Source organism: Juglans regia, chromosome 1 (genome assembly GCF_001411555.2).
Source record: "Juglans regia cultivar Chandler chromosome 1, Walnut 2.0, whole genome shotgun sequence".
Taxonomy (NCBI): domain Eukaryota; kingdom Viridiplantae; phylum Streptophyta; class Magnoliopsida; order Fagales; family Juglandaceae; genus Juglans; species Juglans regia.
The window spans coordinates 42,217,066-42,235,862 of record NC_049901.1 but is presented as its reverse complement, the minus strand read 5'-3'; the positions used below and the strand labels follow the sequence as shown (position 1 = coordinate 42,235,862).

General features: G+C 35.5%; 3 protein-coding genes across 3 annotated transcripts; 2 read left to right on the top strand and 1 right to left on the bottom strand.

Moving 5' to 3' along the window:
* Positions 1 to 1,568: 1,568 nt before the first annotated feature.
* Positions 1,569 to 6,417, top strand: LOC108995915 (F-box/LRR-repeat protein 17-like). The gene is made up of 11 exons (XM_018971587.2): positions 1,569 to 2,367; positions 2,744 to 2,845; positions 3,336 to 3,480; positions 3,591 to 3,775; positions 3,927 to 4,031; positions 4,410 to 4,507; positions 4,610 to 4,830; positions 4,915 to 4,981; positions 5,100 to 5,185; positions 5,666 to 5,764; positions 6,083 to 6,417. Exons 1-11 carry the CDS (start codon positions 1,730 to 1,732, stop codon positions 6,143 to 6,145), a joined length of 1,809 nt encoding a protein of 602 aa, XP_018827132.1. The 5' UTR covers positions 1,569 to 1,729; the 3' UTR covers positions 6,146 to 6,417.
* Positions 6,418 to 7,647: 1,230 nt separating this feature from the next.
* LOC108996027 (putative uridine kinase C227.14) lies at positions 7,648 to 12,555 on the top strand. Its single transcript, XM_035694236.1, has 12 exons — positions 7,648 to 7,784; positions 8,224 to 8,348; positions 8,465 to 8,508; positions 8,647 to 8,724; positions 8,971 to 9,163; positions 9,670 to 9,700; positions 9,789 to 9,847; positions 9,965 to 10,038; positions 10,696 to 10,782; positions 11,891 to 11,952; positions 12,037 to 12,065; positions 12,177 to 12,555. The coding sequence occupies exons 1-12, from the start codon at positions 7,742 to 7,744 to the stop codon at positions 12,261 to 12,263; spliced, it is 912 nt and encodes a 303-aa protein (XP_035550129.1). The 5' UTR covers positions 7,648 to 7,741; the 3' UTR covers positions 12,264 to 12,555.
* A 2,129-nt stretch (positions 12,556 to 14,684) lies between these two features.
* On the bottom strand, positions 14,685 to 17,200 carry LOC108996029 (auxin-induced protein AUX28-like). Its single transcript, XM_018971756.2, has 5 exons — positions 16,802 to 17,200; positions 15,715 to 15,908; positions 15,482 to 15,617; positions 15,302 to 15,363; positions 14,685 to 15,053 (listed from the first exon to the last, which is right to left on the bottom strand). The coding sequence occupies exons 1-5, from the start codon at positions 17,056 to 17,058 to the stop codon at positions 15,016 to 15,018; spliced, it is 687 nt and encodes a 228-aa protein (XP_018827301.2). The 5' UTR covers positions 17,059 to 17,200; the 3' UTR covers positions 14,685 to 15,015.
* Between the last annotated feature and the right edge of the window lie 1,597 nt (positions 17,201 to 18,797).

Genomic DNA, 18,797 nt, shown 5'->3' with positions numbered 1-18,797 from the left:
ATTCACTCTTCCCTAATATGGTGGACGGGACGAGTACGTAATTGGCCCGCAAAGGGATGACAGATACCATGCATCCATGTAAGCTCACGTGGAAATTCTCCCTCTCTCTAGTAAAATGAAAAAATCTACACAACTTTTTACTATTCACACAATCTCTACACATCACATATTTTTTAATTTTTATTATTTTTTTCTTTTATTAAATATTTAATATATGAATAATCAATAGAAAAATTAAATTATTTTAAAAAGAATAAACTCAAAAAAAAATTTAAAAAAAATATTAAAAAATATTAAAATTTAAAAAAATATAGTGTGTGGAGGTTGGAGAGATTATGTAGCATTACTCATATGAAGGACTCCAAATATGATTTTTTGCTCAAGGAGGATGAGCCCACGGCTTCTTCCTCATTCTCTCAATCCATTCATTTTTTCTATTAAGGTTGTTCTTTTTGTTTAGTTTATTTTGTTTTCTTCAAGACAAAAAAAGACAGATCTATAGCTTTTCGATAACTTCTGAAAGACACACGCGGCACAAACAGACTCCTAAGCAGCAAATTGGTCTGAGGAAAGTGGCGATTTTATGAAAATCACTGTGAGTGGTCCTCACGTACCACCCGTTCAGGTAGCTCTTCTCGCCACACGCCCTAGATTATTGGACTCGCCACTACCAGATCTTTCAGATATGACATTTGTGATTGAAAAGAAAAAAAATGTGTTGTCTTCACACATTGTCACATATTCTAAAGTCTGTCGGAATTGGTCTAAACTGTAATCCGTTATTTTTTACATCTATCTTACTAATTTCTTTTTTAGTTTTATTATTGTTAATTAAAATTTAAAAAAAAAATTATTTCTCGAACTTTTATTTGTAGAGGTTGAGTCATCCTCATTCTACGAAGGATGATGTTAGACTGTCTCTTGAATGCTTATCTGTAAAAAATATCAGTAGTAATGATAAATAACTCAATCACAAAAGAAAATAGTGTATTAATAAAATTTCAAATATATTATTTTAATTTATGATATTATGTTTGATATGAGAACATCTCAAAATATATTTACTCACGTGCATGACAAATTCATCCATCCTAGTTTGCCTGATTATTTTTAACAAGAAAAAAAAAGTTCAAAGAAATTATATTATTATGCAGGAAAGGCCCATGCCATTCCTTTTTTGTAATCTACAGGGGTGAACTTATTTTATGTAACAAACAAAATTAATCGGAATATTAATTACAATTCCAACACACACCCGTTTTTATTACTTTTTAAATTCTCGAAACCCAACATTACGTACGTTTGCCTTTCCGTAATTAGCAAATTATGCCAAAAAAACCTATTGCCAATATCCGATAACAAAATATTAATTAATAAATAAAGCATGTGAATTACTAATAAATATTGCCGGACGCACCGCACGTCGGCGTTGAGAAGAAAATCTCCATATTTTCTGCGCAGGGTCATTTTGGTCAGAAAATAAGAATGCACGCTCCTCCGGTCCTCCCTCTCCTTTATTCTCTTCTTCGTCATTTTTTCTTTTAATTATTTCAAACCCAGCGCGCGAAATGGCTCTTATTCTCCCGCCCCTTTACCGACCATTCTCTCTCTCTCTCTGCTCGCTGCTGTGACAGTGTGACCACTGATCATTTATATCTTAAGCAATCTCACAGATGCTTTCTCACACTCTCTCGAGTCTCACTTCTACTGTCAATCTCCCTCGCTAGCTATGCAACATCACTATCACCATCGTAGCCAATCACATTTGTCCGCCGGAGTTCCCACCACTCCCGGCGGCGAAACCCAGCTCGCCTCCGAGGCCAAGCTGGGAAAGAAGCGTGGAAGTTACAACTGTGGTCGTTGTGGCCTACCTAAGAAGGGTCACTCTTGCCATGTTGCCATAACCACCGCTGCCATCGAAAGCACTCCAACGCACGCCGATTCGTCTGTAGCGATCTCGGCGACTTCCTCCCTCTCCACCACGCGCCCCCCACCTCTGCGGCAGCATTGCTCCAACCTACGCCGTGCGCTCTCCTTCGATGATGACGTCGAAGACGTCCGCGGAGGCTTCCCCGAGCCCGAGGCCGCCTACGACGAGGAGGACTTGCAATTCGACGATCCATTTCCGGATCCGGATTCGGGCGGGTTTCCGCCGGGTTGTTTGTGGGAGATACTGAGGAGGTTGCCGCCGGTAGGGCTTTTGGCAGCAGCAAGAGTGTGCAAGGGGTGGAGGGAGACGGCAAGGAAGCTATGGAGGGCCGCGGAGGAGCTCAGGTTAAGGGTTCCAGCCAGAGCTCAGGTTGGGTTTGTTGGATCGGTGTTGCAGAAATGCCCTGGGCTCGTGAGGCTCTCGCTTAGAATGGAAAGGTTAGGGTTCCCGTACACGAGAGACCATCAGATCTATGGTCTTATCGGCTGGATCAGATTATCATGTGGACATTGACCTTGAACCACGGCCAAATATGCTTAAATTAATCGAACAACCAAGAAAAATAAGCTAAAATAACGAAATGTAATTTGATCTATAAATATGACTGAGAGACAATGTCGTATGTGTGATCCACGAAGATCCTTGCGAATAACGCCATTATACTGTTTGATCTATGAGCAGTCTAGTATGATTTTTATTTTTAAGCGATCAATGCAGTCTCGCTTTCAAAATTTGAAGTGTTTTGAAAGAGAACATAATTAGAGAAATAAATGTTGATTTATTATTAAGAATGTTTGTTTTATGGCGTTGCAGTGATGTGGATGCAACAATGCTAGCTTGTATTGCATTCTCATGCCCTAATCTGGAATTTATGGAGATCTTGAAATCTGATACTGCGATGAATCGGATCACCGGGTATGATTCCTATTCTTCTGTTTCTTTCTTTCCCCTTTTTTTCTTGGAATCATTGGTTTATCTTATAGAATATCAAATGAATAAGCTAATGAAATTGTTTCGTGCTATTTAATCCACAGTATGATGAACTGTACATCTTCATGATACAATGTTTGGTTATAATTTTTGTGATCTATTTATTTTACAAAGATATAAACTGCAATGGTGTGCCCTATCAAGTATTTGATTCACTCTAATAGGTGTGGGCAATTGATGTGGTGTCACGGTTTATGGTGGCATTGGTTTGTTTTCGGGATGCAGTAGACTGGCTCTGTTTTATTCAATCTTTTGGACTGTTAAGGTTCAGTGTCTTTCGTGTTACATGTTTCACGACTTCTTGTAATGTGGGACGGATATAAACAGAATGTTTTTTTTTTATTTTTTTTTCTGAGCTGTAAAATACTGAGTTTAAGTTGGCTCACTGATCGGGTTAGTGAATTTCGAAATGCAGTGATGAATTGGGCCGTTTCGTTGCTGATAAACGATGTCTCAGAAGCCTTAAGATGGAAGGGTGTTCTAATTTAGGGGGTTTTGTTCTTTGTTCGTCCAGTCTTTCCACACTTTGGCTTTCCGATCTATTCTCCCTCTCCAAGACGGTATCTTTTTTCTCCTTTCCTTTAGTCAAAGTGTGATCTTTCTCTACAATTGCAGTGCAATGCATTCTGCATTTTGGTTAATTCTTTTGTATGTGCTCAATCGTTGTTAGGTTTTTAACTGCCCAAATCTGAAAGAGATTTCCCTGGAATTTTCTCGTCAACAAAATGATAGTACCAATCTAACCTCCATGGTTGATGGTTTGGGAAGGTATTGCCCAAGGTTGCAAAACATACACATCGCATCCCTCCAGCTTTCGCATTCTGTTGTGCTTGCTCTTACAGGTGCACAGTTGAGGTTTGTCAAGTAACCGTGATCTTTGGCCGCTTTAGTTTGCCAATCGGCATTCTTAACTTTATTTCTGTCTTCTGGCAATCTTCAATGACTTCTTTTGGTCACTCGAGAACAATAATGACAAGTTCAATGAAGTTTTTTCTTTGCTGTTCAGGTGGTTGCGAATGCTTTCACTGGTTCTTGGATCTGAAATCACTGATGCATCCGTTGCGGCCATTGCTTCAAGCTATCCAAACCTAGAATTGCTTGATCTGAGCGGGTATGTTTTCATTCCCAATTCCAGCTGCAACGCCTCTAAGATAACTGAATGTGTCAGTAATAGAGAAAGCCTTGTGTACTGTAACCACTGCATGTAGAATAAAAAACTCGCACTTAAAATGAATTGTGCTGTTTCCAATGCCTAGAATCTGTGACTCTCTGTAACCATCCTGTCATAAGATAAAGTGGAATAAGATTTTATTAGAAGAATTTCTGAACTTTCAAGTCCTTGCATTGCACAAAGTTAGGCTACTGTGTTCTGGTTCAAGTTGGCTTCAAATCTTCAGTTCTAGGCTTCGTGCAAAAAATGGTTAAATACATGCATACTTGAAGACTATAGTTTGGATTTTGTTTTTGATGTTACGCTCCCGATTTTCAGATCAAGCATTAGTGATAGTGGCATTGGAATGATATGCAATGTGTTCCCTGAAACACTTTCGAGGCTTCTCCTTGCTCTTTGTCCCAACATTACATCAAGTAATCCCCCATACGAGGCTTCATCTAATTTATTATTTTGATCCAGTGTTAATATTTGCTCTCTCATGATTTGGTTCATTAAGTTGTTAACTTTAATTTCAGGTGGCATTCAGTTTGTCACAGCTCAATTGCCTCTTCTTGAACTCATGGACTGTGGCATGACCATATGTGATCCCAATTCTGAAAATCCACTCCCCGGTGAAAGCAATGATTGGGAATTAAAGAACATTTCAAAAACCAAACTACACCTTATTCACCAGAAGCTGATTATCAAGCACAACCGGCTGAAAAAACTCAGTTTGTGGGGTTGTTCTGGCTTAGATGTGAGGTTTTTTAATTTAAAAACTAAAATTATGTATTCTTGTATAATGCTTTCTTTGGTTATTAGTTTGTGAATTTGAATGCAGGCTCTATATCTAAACTGCCCAGAACTGAACGATCTGAATCTAAACTCTTGTAAGAATCTGCATCCAGGTATGTTGTTGGATGCATATTCTTAGATGATGTTCTCTTTGGACATTTTTGTAACATTAAAGCTCTTATCTCAATTATTATGCAACATATAATTGATTATTGTTGTTCACGTGCCCAGAGAGATTGCTACTTCAGTGCGGAAATTTAGAAAGTGTGCATGCATCAGGATGTCAAGAGCTGTTGATTGAAGCCATTGAAAGTCAGGTAAGTTAGAATCTGACTACAGCCCTTCTGTAAGGACTGTTTATCTTTCAGAAAACTGAATCTGGGGGATATCAATCTTGTGAACTTGCATGTCCAACTTGATTGCAGCATTATCATGCTTTGTTAGTGTCAAGTTGATAGACCACCACTGTAAAAAATTACTAATAGCAGCAGGCATTCCATGATATCTCGCACATAATTAACTTGCACAGCGTGCAAATTATAATTTCATGTTGATATTAAGTTTTGTAAATCTATGTAGTGAATGGTGATTCTTTTTAGAAGATGTGCTCATTTTCATGCAGCGCTCATCTTAGAGGCTTAAATTCATATTATTAAGGCAGAGTTCCATCGAAGTGGAAAACCTCATTTATACTTTGACATCTCCTTGATCGCTTCATCTTCTCTTTAAGACAGGACAACTATAATTTAGAATACAAATTGTTCTTACACTTTCATTTTTGCCAAATATGTTTGCAGGTCAGCAATGACTTGTTGGGCATGGAAAATGTATTACCGTGTAAACGCTTAGCTGATGGATCCAAAAGGGTTCAGGTTCCTCACTTCCTCAGTGCACAGGTAAAGCTGAAAAAAACACCGTTTAACTCAACCAGGGTTTTCGTAATGTTCTTGGCTATAGGAGGTCCCCATATCATTCTTGCCTTATAAAGATCTTTATTCAAATAGTAATCACCTTTATTGCTTGAATAAAGAAACACTTATCCTTAAAATGCTACATGTATAACATTGATTGGCTGATCCCCTATTAGTTTCAAGATATAAATGTCCTAGTCAGACCATGTTTATTTTCTTACTGTCATGGGATAACAAGCTTATTTGGATTACAAGCCATGCCACTTTTGATCATGCTAAGACTTCTTTGTTCTGCTTTTACAGTCTTATGATGACGATAAGAAGCAGAGGGTGAAAAGACAGCGATGTAATGTTCTTGTGAGATGATCACGAACATTTGTAGACGTGGTGCGGTCTCGCAAGTTTTGTTATATTAATCTTCTGTGGCTGTGTGCCCCATGTAATATTCAAACTGTTTATCATTGTTCAAATCCTGATAGGGACTGGTGCCTTGTAGATTTGCCTTTCCCTTAACAAAAGGAAGAACTAATTGTTGTTTAGTTTCAAACTTTAAAGTCATTGGAAAGAAGCATTGGCTGACCATTGGATTTATCAGTTTCATTTATCTCCCTGAATAAAAAGATCTGCAATTTTGCACATTTTTCTTGACTAATATGCCTCTGTCTTTTAATATTATTCTTGGCTCCAAGTTTTACATTCCTGGCCTGAAAAACTGGTACCGCATGTTTTCGAGACATGTCATGATACATCTTCATTAGATACATATTCAGGCTTTTTGTTCTGCTAAGTTTTCAAACGGTGTGATAATTTAATAAAAGGAAACTCCATTTTGAAGGGTGACTGCAATCCAAACACAGAATCCGATCCTCCATTCTCTCCAGTCTCCAGAAACAAATTTCGTCCGACTCCGATCTAAAAACTCGAAGAAACCTCCCTCGTTCTCTTTGCCCGGAGGGTTCTCCTCCTCACCCTTCGTCTTCTTTCTACAATTCCCCTGTTTTGTCATCATCTCCATTAGGCTGGAAAATTTCTAGCTCCTGAAATATCTATCACCCACCATTGTTCTCACCCATTGTCAATCCTTCAAAATCCATATGGAATAATGAAAGTGCTGTTAAAAGACGGTGTATGAAATCTCTGTACCCCGACTTCCCTCAGTGCCACAGCGAGACTTGCTGCACAAAATCTCAAAAATACTACTATTCAATAAATTATCTTATTATTATTTACAAAATTCTCGTCTCCGCTCTAAACAAGCCTTAAATTTCTCAGATTTGATTCACCGTATGCCTGTTCTCGTTTGAACTTTGAGCCCCATGCCTCGACAATGTAGCATGTGTTTCCAGTGAGTCGGTTTAATATGAATTGTCTGATTACTATTTAATTATGTTTTATTTTAAGCAAATTTATTTATAAATCTTATTTTTTATACATTAATATTTTTTTCTTGTCAGCTATAATAAAAAAATATTAATATTTTAATTTTTTTAAAGTTATAATAATATATCGTGTTACTTTTTTTGTAGGCAATATATCATGTTACTTATATATATAACAAAATTCTTTCACTTTTTCTAACTATAAGTGTCTCGATCGAAAAATATGTGGATCTCTCTTTTCAACAACACTAGAATATTTAATTGTACATGTAAAAAAAAAAAAAAATTAATTGTAAAATTACCATTAGAGAGTCCACCAATTAAATAATAAAATCGCTTGTTTAATGGATCCTCAAGAGTTTATTAAACTCATTATTCGTTATGCCTTTTTCATTGCATTTTTGTTTCTCGAAAAAACGCAAAAGATATACCTTTTTTTTTTTTTTTGGACGTTTTCTTCCGCTTGAGTACAAGTTTGGAGAAGCTTACGTGTATTTCCGTTCTACAGTACTTGTACTTTTCCCAAACTTTCCTCCTGTCTTTTGAAGAAAATTATACATCTCTCTCTCTCTGAGGTTCGGAAATGGAGTCCTCAATGTCCCCGACAATGTCAATAAGCTATTCAGGTGTTTATCTCTGTCTCGATTTGAACAGTAATCTTGATCAACTGCGTGATGATAAAAAACTGAAAATTTGAGCCAAATTATTTCGCAATTGGAAGTACTTCTGTACTAAACCAGTTGAGCTGAATTCCACTTACTAGAAAACTAGAAAACCAAAAATTCAATCTACGATCTGGTAATACCTGAACTTATTGATTTCTGATCAATATTTTCGTACGAGAACTCGAGTCTCGTGGTTAATCATATGGTTTCTCTAATGGCTATCCTCAGCACGTTGCCAATACTTTAGCCATTAAGTTTTCATTTATATATAGATAGCCAAAAAGGTTCTTGAATCTGGGTTTCTTTCCCTTTAATTATTTGATTTCCTTAAATTCACTCTCATCAAATTTGCTGTGATGTTTCTTTAAGCATAATGATTTTCTCGATTGTTTGTTTGCAGAGTCATTTCTGGTTAAGAAAAGGGTAAAACTTCCTTCTTGGAATCGGTGTTTGGCGTCCATTTCACCCCCCAGAGCCGTTGCCTTTCCTCAATCCCTTATTCTGATTAGGAAGCCCAGCGTGAAGGTATTTGGTTCTATCGTTAATACCTTTTATTTTTGTGTGTTGGGATTTGGAGACTTCGCATTCCTGATCATGCGAATTCTATACTGATACGTCAGGGTTCTTTCTTTTTTAAAAAGGTTTTATGCAGTCAAAAAAGAGAAATTCCTGTGGTAGAAGGCAGGTATGGCATCTTCAAGTGTCAGTCTGTCAGAAGTTATTAACAAACAAAACTGTGTGATGGAAAGTTAGCTACGTTTGCACATTAGTTACTCTTCTATGCAGTATATCTATAGTTACTGTTGCTTCTAATCTCTTCAAGATGTATCGATGAAATATATGATGCTTTAGCCGAACGTCTGGCTCCCACGGCAGCAATAGCATCAAATCCCAATTTGAAGTAAGTTTTTCTCGAATCAGAAAAGGTTTTGTAGTTGAATATTTCATTGCTAGTTAGTACGCAATCAAATACTTATGCGTGCTTTCCTGATTTGAGCAATTTCTTCTGAAACCTAGTTGAATCTAATTTTTTATTTCATCTGTTGTCTTATTGGATTGGAATTTTATCTTTTCTATTGTTTTGACGTCGATCTTGGCCATTACTATATGAGTTAGTCATCTCCCTAAAAGACTATACGGCATACAGGCACATTGTGGGTTTGGCTGGTCCTCCTGGCGCTGGAAAGAGCACTCTAGCATCTGAAGTAGCCCGGCGTGTTAACAAGTTATGGCCCCAGAAAGCTTCTTCAATTGATTCCCAAGTTAAGCCTCCGGATGTAGCTACTGTTCTTCCGATGGATGGGTTTCATCTCTATCGTTCTCAGCTGGATGAGATGCAGGTTAGCGTTTCTTTCTAGATTCTATTTGCCTGTTTTCTTCCTTCAAGGATTACAAAGGATTTCATCGATTTATTTGTTGGGGGTAGCTCTATCATAGTTTCATAGAGCATCTGAAATAATTTTAATGAAAAGTGCAAACCATATATATAGATAAGAGAGAAACTAGTTTTAATGACATTGAGAAGCATCTGACCGCAAAACTATCAAAATAGTAAGGCTTTGGATCACAAGTCACGCCTTTAATAGGCAGACATGAAATATAAAAAGATTTTGAGTTACCTGATTTCACAAAATGTATCTAGCTTTTCTTTTACCTGATGTCAGTGTGCCTGGTTTTTCAATGGGGCATTTAACCCAATAATTAGGACGACATAAGATGCCAAATCCTGCTGCTTCTTTGTTTCTCTTGTCCTCAGGCATCATAGACACGCAAATTCATAAACAACAACCTTTTTATTGAAAATATATTGCTCAATTCTTTTTCAAGTACTCTTCTTTCATTGTAGAATCCAGAGGAAGCCCATGCAAGAAGGGGAGGTGAGGTTTCTATATTTTGTAGTCACTGGTTTCAAACTTTAAAACTTGTAAACATCAAAAGTTTTGATCTTTCAAATCGATGAATCAGCTCCATGGACATTTAATCCGGCACTACTGCTTTCATGTCTCCAGACCCTGAAAGCTCAGGTGACTATTGGTGTTCAAAAGTTATAATTAATTTGTTGACTTCAAAACATTCATGCATGTGTGTCAAGAACATAAATGCTTTCCTCAAATTGGATCCTGAAATGATAGATTTTGCAGGGATCAGTTTATGTACCATCATTTCACCATGGCATTGGAGATCCAGTGGAAGATGATATTTTTGTGAGCCTTCAGTGAGTAATTTGCTTCTTTCACATGAAGAATCTCATAAATAGTTGCTGATTTGATCAGTATTAGGTGATTAATAGATAATTGTCTTAGTCATGGATATTTTTCATTATCCTTGGAGATATGGATATTTTTAAATATCTTTGGAGATTATTTTGGACAACCTGACTGAAGGGAAACTGACAAACCTGAAAGTTGCATGAATAGGAATGGGATTGGGTTCTATTGAGGCTTTGAAACATTAACTTTTCATCAACTGTTCAAGATAGGAAATTTGCGCCTAGTGTTAAGTTCCATGATGAACTTGGTGAAACCATTTATCTTGGAAACATGGATTTTGATAGTTGCAAAGATAGTTAACTTTGTTGGGGATGAAATTGCTGTCAATGAGCTGATAAGAAAATCAAGAATGTTACAATGCCGTGCCTAACGGGTGAGCTTCCTTAAAAGCATATCATGGCACTTTTGGCATCCCTTATCGAGCTCAGGTTTTCTCTTTGTTTTATTGCTATCCTTTCTTGGTTATTTGTTCTTGGTGAAGTCACTTTTAAAAATCCAATGCTTATAATATATGAGATTTTAAACTCCTTTTTGGTTCGGTTATGCCATGGCTTTTAGTTTGTCTTCTCTATTCCAATAGCCCTTTTTTCCCCGCTTTCCAGGCACAAGGTGGTTATAGTAGAAGGAAATTATTTATTGCTGGAAGATGGGGTTTGGAAAGAGATATCATCTATATTTGATGAGAAGTGGTAAGGATTGGATTCTCTCCAGGCTATCGTCACTCTCTGCCTAGCCTTTGCATGTTTGAGTTTACTGTTTGAGTTCACTGACATTATATGGTGGAAAATCAATCTTGGGAACTTATGTATCTTGAAAAATATTTTTTGTTTCTTTCAAACGTTTAAGTTTCAGATGCTGGCACAGTTATTCTAAAATTTTAAAAGATGAAAAGGTGTGTGAGGCTTACATACTAAATCTGTTCAGGCCAAGAGGCATACATGTTAAAATGTGCGTTTGCATCATGTCAGCCTTAATTACATTTAAAACGTCTACAGTTTTTTTAGCTTAGAACTTAATTAGGTTCTAACCATGAAGTTGGATACAGACGATAACTCTACTTTTTCTTTTTTAATTTTACTTCACTACTAGCTCTTTGCTTTTGCATTTGAAGCACTTTGGTAACACACTCATACAGATTTTGAACTTTGGTTAATCATTTCAGCCCTAATTAATTATTATTTTGATTGTAATTCTGTTGGATCTGGGGACACTTGCCTGCAATGTAGATTTGATGTTGTTATCATTGCAATGCTGTTGCCTCGTGTTGATTCACAATCTTATGGTGATTTTATATTGCCATCCTGGTGAAAATCTTTGCCATATTATATAGAGTTAACATACCAATTATTGGAAAATATAAGGGATGATGGTGCTCGGAGGCTTATGCCTTGCAAAGTGGTCTAAGTACTGTTTGGTCTGTCATCTTTCCTAAATTGCCTTTAACATACCAGACAACATTTAATTAGTTGCACTGACAGATATCCCTGCAATGTAGTTTTGACATCATTATTAATTGAAATACTGCTGCCTCATGTTGGTTTTACATAGATTGGTGATTTTATATTCCCATCCTGACGAAAATCATTACATTTCTTTTTATAGATTTAATGTACAAACTAATGGAAAAAAATGGTAATGACAGTGCTCAGAATCTTATTCCCCACAAAATGGTCATGAACTGGTTGGTCCATCGTCTTAAAATGCTTTTCACACACTAAGGGCATTAGTTGCATAGATGGATAGCACTACTTGTATTAGTCCATTTGCCCGTTAAAAGATGATGTTTTTATTTTCAAGGTTCATTGAAGTTGATATTGACACGTCGATGCAACGAGTTCTAAAGAGACATATTTCAACTGGTATGTGTTCCTTGATTTCTTAACAAGCTATTTCCCTTGAGAAGGAACGAGCTATGATTTTTTTTTTTCCTTTATTTATTATAGGAAAGCCTCCGGACATAGCTCAATGGCGGGTAAGCCTCACTTTGCTCGGTCTATTTAAAAGGGGATTCTTCACTTGATCTATCTCTTTCTTAAAATGCCTTCTATAGTAAAGCGTATGCCACACTAAATTGGTCCTGCAGATAGATTACAATGACCGGCCGAATGCAGAGCTTATTATGAAGTCGAAGAAGAATGCAGATTTAGTAATCAAATCAGTTGATTTCTGAAGGTGAATCGTTTCAATTTTTAGTAATGTATGTTCACATAGTGAGTTCTTTTAACGGAATAAGTTGGTCCTGTTTCATCTTTGTTGTAAGGATAGCTTTAGATGTTGCACCATTGGAAGCTGGCATAAAGTTGATGGCAACTTTCATTTTCTGTTGACCATAATGAATATCTTCCCTTCTTTCTTTCTCTAAGTTATCCACAGAGAGAGAGAGAGAGGATCAATAAGTGAAGGATTGACAATTTGAGTTGCTGAGATGGTGAAAGGTATATCTGTTGCTGCTCTTTGTGGTACGATGAATAATGTTAGATATAGTCATAGAGTACGCAAGCGCTGCATACTTCTTTTGAAAAAGAATAAGATACATTATTAAAAAATTAATTTTTTATCGTGTGGGTTCTGTATTAATTACTCAATTTTTTCAAAAGAATTGCTTGACTTTTGCGCATTTCATAATTGTAAATATCATTTTTCTTTTTGCTCGGAGCAAATTTTATGTCCCGTTCTTCTTTGGTTGTTTGTCCTCACTTGGGCTTTCTTTTTATATGGTCTTTCCGGTAGTTTGGGCTGGCCTGTTTTGCGTAGGCAGTTGGCCCAAGCCTGGGAGCCTGGTTGGTGGACCGAACTTTTTATTAAGCCTAGGCCCGAGTACCGCCTACACACCCAAATTCCTGTTTTGTGTTGCGATGCTTGCTGCATGTTTGGCTGCAATAGTTTTTCACAAAATATTTTCAACTGTAATTCCAATATCTTTAAATTTCAAAATTCCCTCAAACAACTTTTCATTCAATTATTCGACTACGTTTCCGTACATATTTTCACAAAAACCCATAAAAATTCTCTAAAAAATTATATTTAAGTAACTTCTCAATACAAGAATATTTACACTACACAGAAATCTTATACAAGAATGTTTAGTATTAACGTGACTTAATATAATGTGTTAGATTTATTTTACAAAAAAAAAAAAAAAAAAACACTTTACAATCTAATAGATCATATTTAACTATGTCAGTGCCTAAATTTTATTATGCAAGATTTATATGTAAACCAAGCATTTTTCATTCTTTAAATCTACTTACCCATTTTTAAAAAATACAAAGTAAAAACATACTTGGAAACATGACTAGTATCCAAATTAAAAAAATTGGGTCTACATATATAATAACATATATATATATATATATCAAAACTATATATTCTAAAAAATTCTTTATTTCTGCCTACAAAATACAATCTCGTCATGACTAGGCCTAATTGATTGCTCATTAAATAGATGAAGGCGAAGAAAATAGAGTTTACCAAAATTATATATTCCTTGATTTTGTACGACGTTTCTATAATCCACGTTCTTCAAAAAGAGGGGTTAGGAAGCATGGATCGATCACAGTTAAGCAACCAGCCAAACCAACTTGGCCTCCGAAGCTCTTGCTTGGGTGTCAGCTTCACGAGGGACATGCAGAGGCGATCGATGATAACAACAAGTTACTCAGTACCAAACTATGTACGTAATTTCCGGGACACTTCCTTCAAGCTGCAGCACATAATATATAATTCTTAGAATATTATTACATGCATCTCTCTCTCTCTCTCTGTGCGCCCATCATCATGTTACTAATTGGCAATGGAAGATCCGGATCAGATCTTGATACTCCATGCATGCTAATCTAGTACTCAATATGCCCAGAATTCTGTGTCTTCGTAATAATTTTATATTTATGAGTACTACTTTCCATTAATACTGGAAACGCATAGTTTATTTATTATGCATCATGTATATATATAGTAAAAAGCAATATTATCAAATTGCAAGTGCCAGCAAAGAGCCTGACCCATCACAGAGATGCAAGCATAAATGCCATCAACATAGGGGACCATAATCCATGGTCAAACGTACAAATTCATTACGTGACAGTCCCATTTGGCCATTCATATCCCCTCGCACACTCGTACTTTATTTTTTGCTGCTTTCGCTATATATATAATTTCCTTTTCGATATTCATTATTATTGTGGGATCGATGCCCCATATATAGAGCATTAACACAGCTAGCTAGCAATCCCATATCCATGCATTCATGGATCCATATCAGAACAATAAATCTAGCTAACCAAAACAAATGGCCATGCATTAATATTGCTCCATCAACATGCACATGATCTTGTTCCCTCTTTAAGCTTGTCCATGAAACATCTCCATTTAAGACGTGGTCTCCACCCATAAAATAACAGCCATACAGATCATTAATTTTTTTCTTCCCTTTTTTTTAAAAAAAAAAAAAAAAAGCATATGATTCAAATTAGAATTATCATAAAGAAATAGGAAGGGAACAATTTGAGGAATAAAGAGCAGACAATACAACTACTTCAAGCAGGTACATTGTTATTATTATATATATATATATAGTAATTATCAAGCAAGCTGCAAGCCATTCAGACACTACTACTTATAACAAAGCAAGAAGTACAAAGTCAAGTCTTGGAACTTATATAAAAGCTCATGTTATATGGTTTCTGTCCACAATATATAAATACTCATGATCAATATATAATAATATATCTCACACTAATATTATTTAATTATATCAAACCGAATAATGATCGATACGGAAAACACCACCCCATACATCCTGCTCAATCCATCTGCGCGCTTGATTTTTATTAGGTACCATGCATTGATAGATAGATGTTTTGGTTTTTGCAGTACTGACTGCGACCAGATCAAAGGAGCAGGTTGTGGATCAGCTTACTAATTTAGCTTCTGTTCCTGCATTTCTCCATGGCTCTTGGCGCTGGATCCAATAAAAAGTTCCATGGAAAAGTCAGATCATTTGGAAAGATAAACCAAATTTACACTAAAAAAAGAAGGAATTTTGGGAATTAATTTATAATTAGGTGCATGCTGCCTTTAAGAATTTAATTAGAAGAAGATCACCCAACATGAGACGTTTTTAATTCACTTCTTTCAGGTGATTAATAGTACTATTATTTGTTGAAAGATGTATATATATATATATATATATATATATATAGTACTAACCGAGTCCAATCGCCTCCTTTCCCTTCATGATGCGCAGACGCTTGCATGACTCAACAAACATCCTGGGTTGAATACAAAGAAAGTAAAAATAATATATAAGCTACAATATTATTGAAATATTTGTTTGATTTAGTTGATGAGTGTTTGCAAGGGATGATCGAAGATCAATGTATAGCTTACTCCCACGGGACATCACCAACGAGCATCCAGTCACCGTCCTTGTCTTCATACGTTGGAACACAGTCAGAACTGTTGAGAAGATCCATCAACTTGCTCTCATTCATGAAATCCTTCATTCCTTGGGATCCACAATTACCTTTAGTGAAGAAAACATGTCAATATATAATTGGGGCACTTTGATAATTAATTAAGTACATATGTAAGAACGGTAAAGAGGAATTTGAAATTCTTACCAATAGTGAAGGAACTGAACATTTTTCCTAAGGCATCCGAGAGCTCTTTGTAACTTTTGTACATCTTTAAGTCTACCTTACGAAGATAAGGTGCACCATCCATGCTAACCTTCACAAACGCTGCATTGCCACTTGTCTTCTCTAACATGTTCTTTCGGAATGATCGGACTGGTGGCCAACCCACAACTTGTGCCCTAAATTTCCATTTGGTTAGATCAGTAGTACCATTTCTATTCATTTTCTGGAATTTACATGAGCTTTAAGTAAAACACTATTTATAGTTCGTGATTATCTGTAATGGAGTGACAAATGAAAAAAAAAAAAGAGAAGACTATTAGGAATGAGGGAACGGTTAGTCTATATATACATATATATATATATATATGTATATATGAATAGAGAAGAAAAAAGAAAGGCAAATATTATGATATGAACAAAGTACTGAGGTCAGATATTTCTAGTATTTGTTTGTTTTTCCCGTCTGAGCTGATCCGGATCTATAGAACACCACTAGCTTTGTGGTGATAATGATTTCAAAGTACAACTAGATAACTTTCAAAAGAGCTTTTTACAAGATTTTGTAGTTGGTATAAATTAATTTATTAGTTCAATATTCTCACCCGAAAGTATTATTTACTCAATAATCATTATGATTACTTTCTCTCAGTTTCAACACAAAATTCATACAGGCTAGGCTGCTGGGGAACCTTGGGAATTTCCGGTGGCCAAGATAACTTTTGAGCCTCATATATAGATATGTATTATCTTTTTGTTTTTCATATTTAGTTTTTCCAAATTCCTTCCACAAGTACGATCTAAGACCTCTCTCTTTTTCAGTTTTTGTTTTGAATGGATAATTAAGCCTTTCTTTTGCTTGTTCATCTCTTTCTCTATTCCTGATCTCTCATGTAAAGTGCTGCACTTTTACCTAAACCTAATCATCCCATAGCTCTGCACTAACATACTCCCCAGAATAAAAGGAAAAAACAACAAACTAAGAAGCTTAGAATTAATAAAATCACAAAGAAAGTGTATATATGTATATATATATATATATATATATATATTTTATATGCAGCTAGCTTACTTAGCAGGATGCTTTGCTGGATCAGCTGTGAGAAGGTTCTCCTTCTGCAGCGTCTTCGACTTCTCATTCAGATCCATCTCCACCTCCTTGGAAGAAAGTTTAAGATTCAAATCCATAGTTGTAGTACTCTCAGTCTCAGAGAACCCTCTCTTCCTAACCACCTCTCCTTCAGTATTTCCTGGCAACCCGAGCCTCAGCTCAGTCTCCTCGAAGCCCATCTTCATCTTCACCTTCACCTTCTCTGACTCAACTTCCATTGATTTTTCACTCTCTAAAAACCCTTATCTCTATCTGTCTACTCTCTGTCTCTCTATCTCTTATTCTCTTTCTCTCTCTAAGCATTCAGTGCTTTGTTTCTTTGCGAGAATAATAGTGGGGGGGACGTCAAGGAGGGAAGGAGGATACGTTTGGGTTTTGTGGGTATTAATAGAAGCATGGATGGACTGCACTGTCTTTTTAGGAGTTTTGAAGGGATCTGTGATGGTGACACGTGGCAAGGTGTGTGAGCTGTATTCTCCCAACCTTGCTGGGATAGGTGACGAGAAGGCCGTGATGTTGGCATCATAGCTATATATATATGATTAATGTTGTGTGGGATCGAGGTGGTGAAGAGCAGGACAACCTGTTTAATTTGCTGCTGATCTTATGCCTATGCCTATGCCAATACTTTACTACTGATCATCAGGCGCCTACCTTGGCCTACCAATTTCTCCTCTTTTTATGAGAAGGCCAGCAAACACGTTTCGACTTTCTCCTTCAAACAAATATATATTGATATATATATATATATATATATATATATAGCAACTCATGTATTGCCTAAAAGGTCATGGTTGGACATATCACATGAATGAGATTAATTAAGAAATATATATATATATTTATATCAAGGCTCGAAAAATCAGATCAATCGGGTAAGGACTTGCATTGAATTGGGCGATTCATGAAAATTTTAAATCGGATATTTCAATATTGATAAAATTAAAAATCATATTTGATGCAATTCAAGCATTGTATATCATTTATAAAAGAATATAAATTATAAATTATTGACTAGTTTCAATAAAAATATTGTATGGATCTAAATAGTTTCAATAAATATATAATTTATGTATTTATCCTCAACAATCTACATTTTTTTGCCTCATATACGAAAAATATAAAGACTATTAAGTTATAAACACATGGAAAATGTAGTATTTCATGCACAACCATAAATTTAATATAAAGTTCTCATTCATCTCTTTAATTTTTTGTTCAACTAAAAAAATATATAAAGAACTGCATGTTTTATCTTTCAATTTTTCTACAATTTTTATTGAATAAAATTTGATGAAAAAGTTAATATATATTTAGCTCTATCATATTTTTGTACCAAAAATTAAAAGAAAAACTCAGTTGTTAGATAACTTAAAAATAACTACAATGTTGAATCGGTTGGAATCGATTTAAATTGGTCCAAAATTAACTAGAATTCGTCTGAATCGTTAATTAAAGGCGTGGTTCAATGAATGATTCAAAATATTACTAAAATCGGTTCGATTTCTTACCGATTCAATTTTAATCAACTGAATCGAATCGTTTTTTCGAATCTTGATATATATATATATATATGTGTATATATGCATATAATCTTAATTACCTGTATATTCATGCATGAGTACGTACTGATGTGATTAACCAGAAAAATACTTTTAAACCATACGTACACATGGTTAATTTTTCATGAATATATAATGACTTAGTTAATGATAATCAGGCTAATTAATTAATTAGGAAAGCTCATATATATATATATATATATACACGAGGAACTACGTATTTATAGGAGATAAGTACTGCCTAGATCGATGGATCGAGTTCCATTAGTCATAGGATCAGTCGACTCGATATGATTATAATTAGTACTATATCAGCAAGTGGACTCATCATAAATATATATATATATATATATATATATATTGGATCGGTCTAATTAAGAAAATGACTTAAATTA

What these genes read in the sequence shown, in the direction of transcription:
- LOC108996029 (XM_018971756.2), bottom strand. Translation starts at nt 17,058, where the DNA reads ATGGAAGTTGAGTCAGAGAAGGTGAAGGTGAAGATGAAGATGGGCTTC. An exon ending in GTTCAGTTCCTTCACTATTG is followed by an intron (nt 15,618 to 15,714) that starts GTAAGAATTTCA and finishes TCTTCACTAAAG; the next exon opens with GTAATTGTGGATCCCAAGGA. An exon ending in AAAGGAGGCGATTGGACTCG is followed by an intron (nt 15,054 to 15,301) that starts GTTAGTACTATA and finishes TATTGGATCCAG; the next exon opens with CGCCAAGAGCCATGGAGAAA.
- LOC108996027 (XM_035694236.1), top strand. Translation starts at nt 7,742, where the DNA reads ATGGAGTCCTCAATGTCCCCGACAATGTCAATAAGCTATTCAG. An exon ending in AGCCCATGCAAGAAGGGGAG is followed by an intron (nt 9,701 to 9,788) that starts GTGAGGTTTCTA and finishes TCGATGAATCAG; the next exon opens with CTCCATGGACATTTAATCCG. An exon ending in TCTATATTTGATGAGAAGTG is followed by an intron (nt 10,783 to 11,890) that starts GTAAGGATTGGA and finishes TTTATTTTCAAG; the next exon opens with GTTCATTGAAGTTGATATTG.
- LOC108995915 (XM_018971587.2), top strand. Translation starts at nt 1,730, where the DNA reads ATGCAACATCACTATCACCATCGTAGCCAATCACATTTGTCCGCCGGA. An exon ending in GCGATGAATCGGATCACCGG is followed by an intron (nt 2,846 to 3,335) that starts GTATGATTCCTA and finishes TTCGAAATGCAG; the next exon opens with TGATGAATTGGGCCGTTTCG. An exon ending in TTGAAGCCATTGAAAGTCAG is followed by an intron (nt 5,186 to 5,665) that starts GTAAGTTAGAAT and finishes ATATGTTTGCAG; the next exon opens with GTCAGCAATGACTTGTTGGG.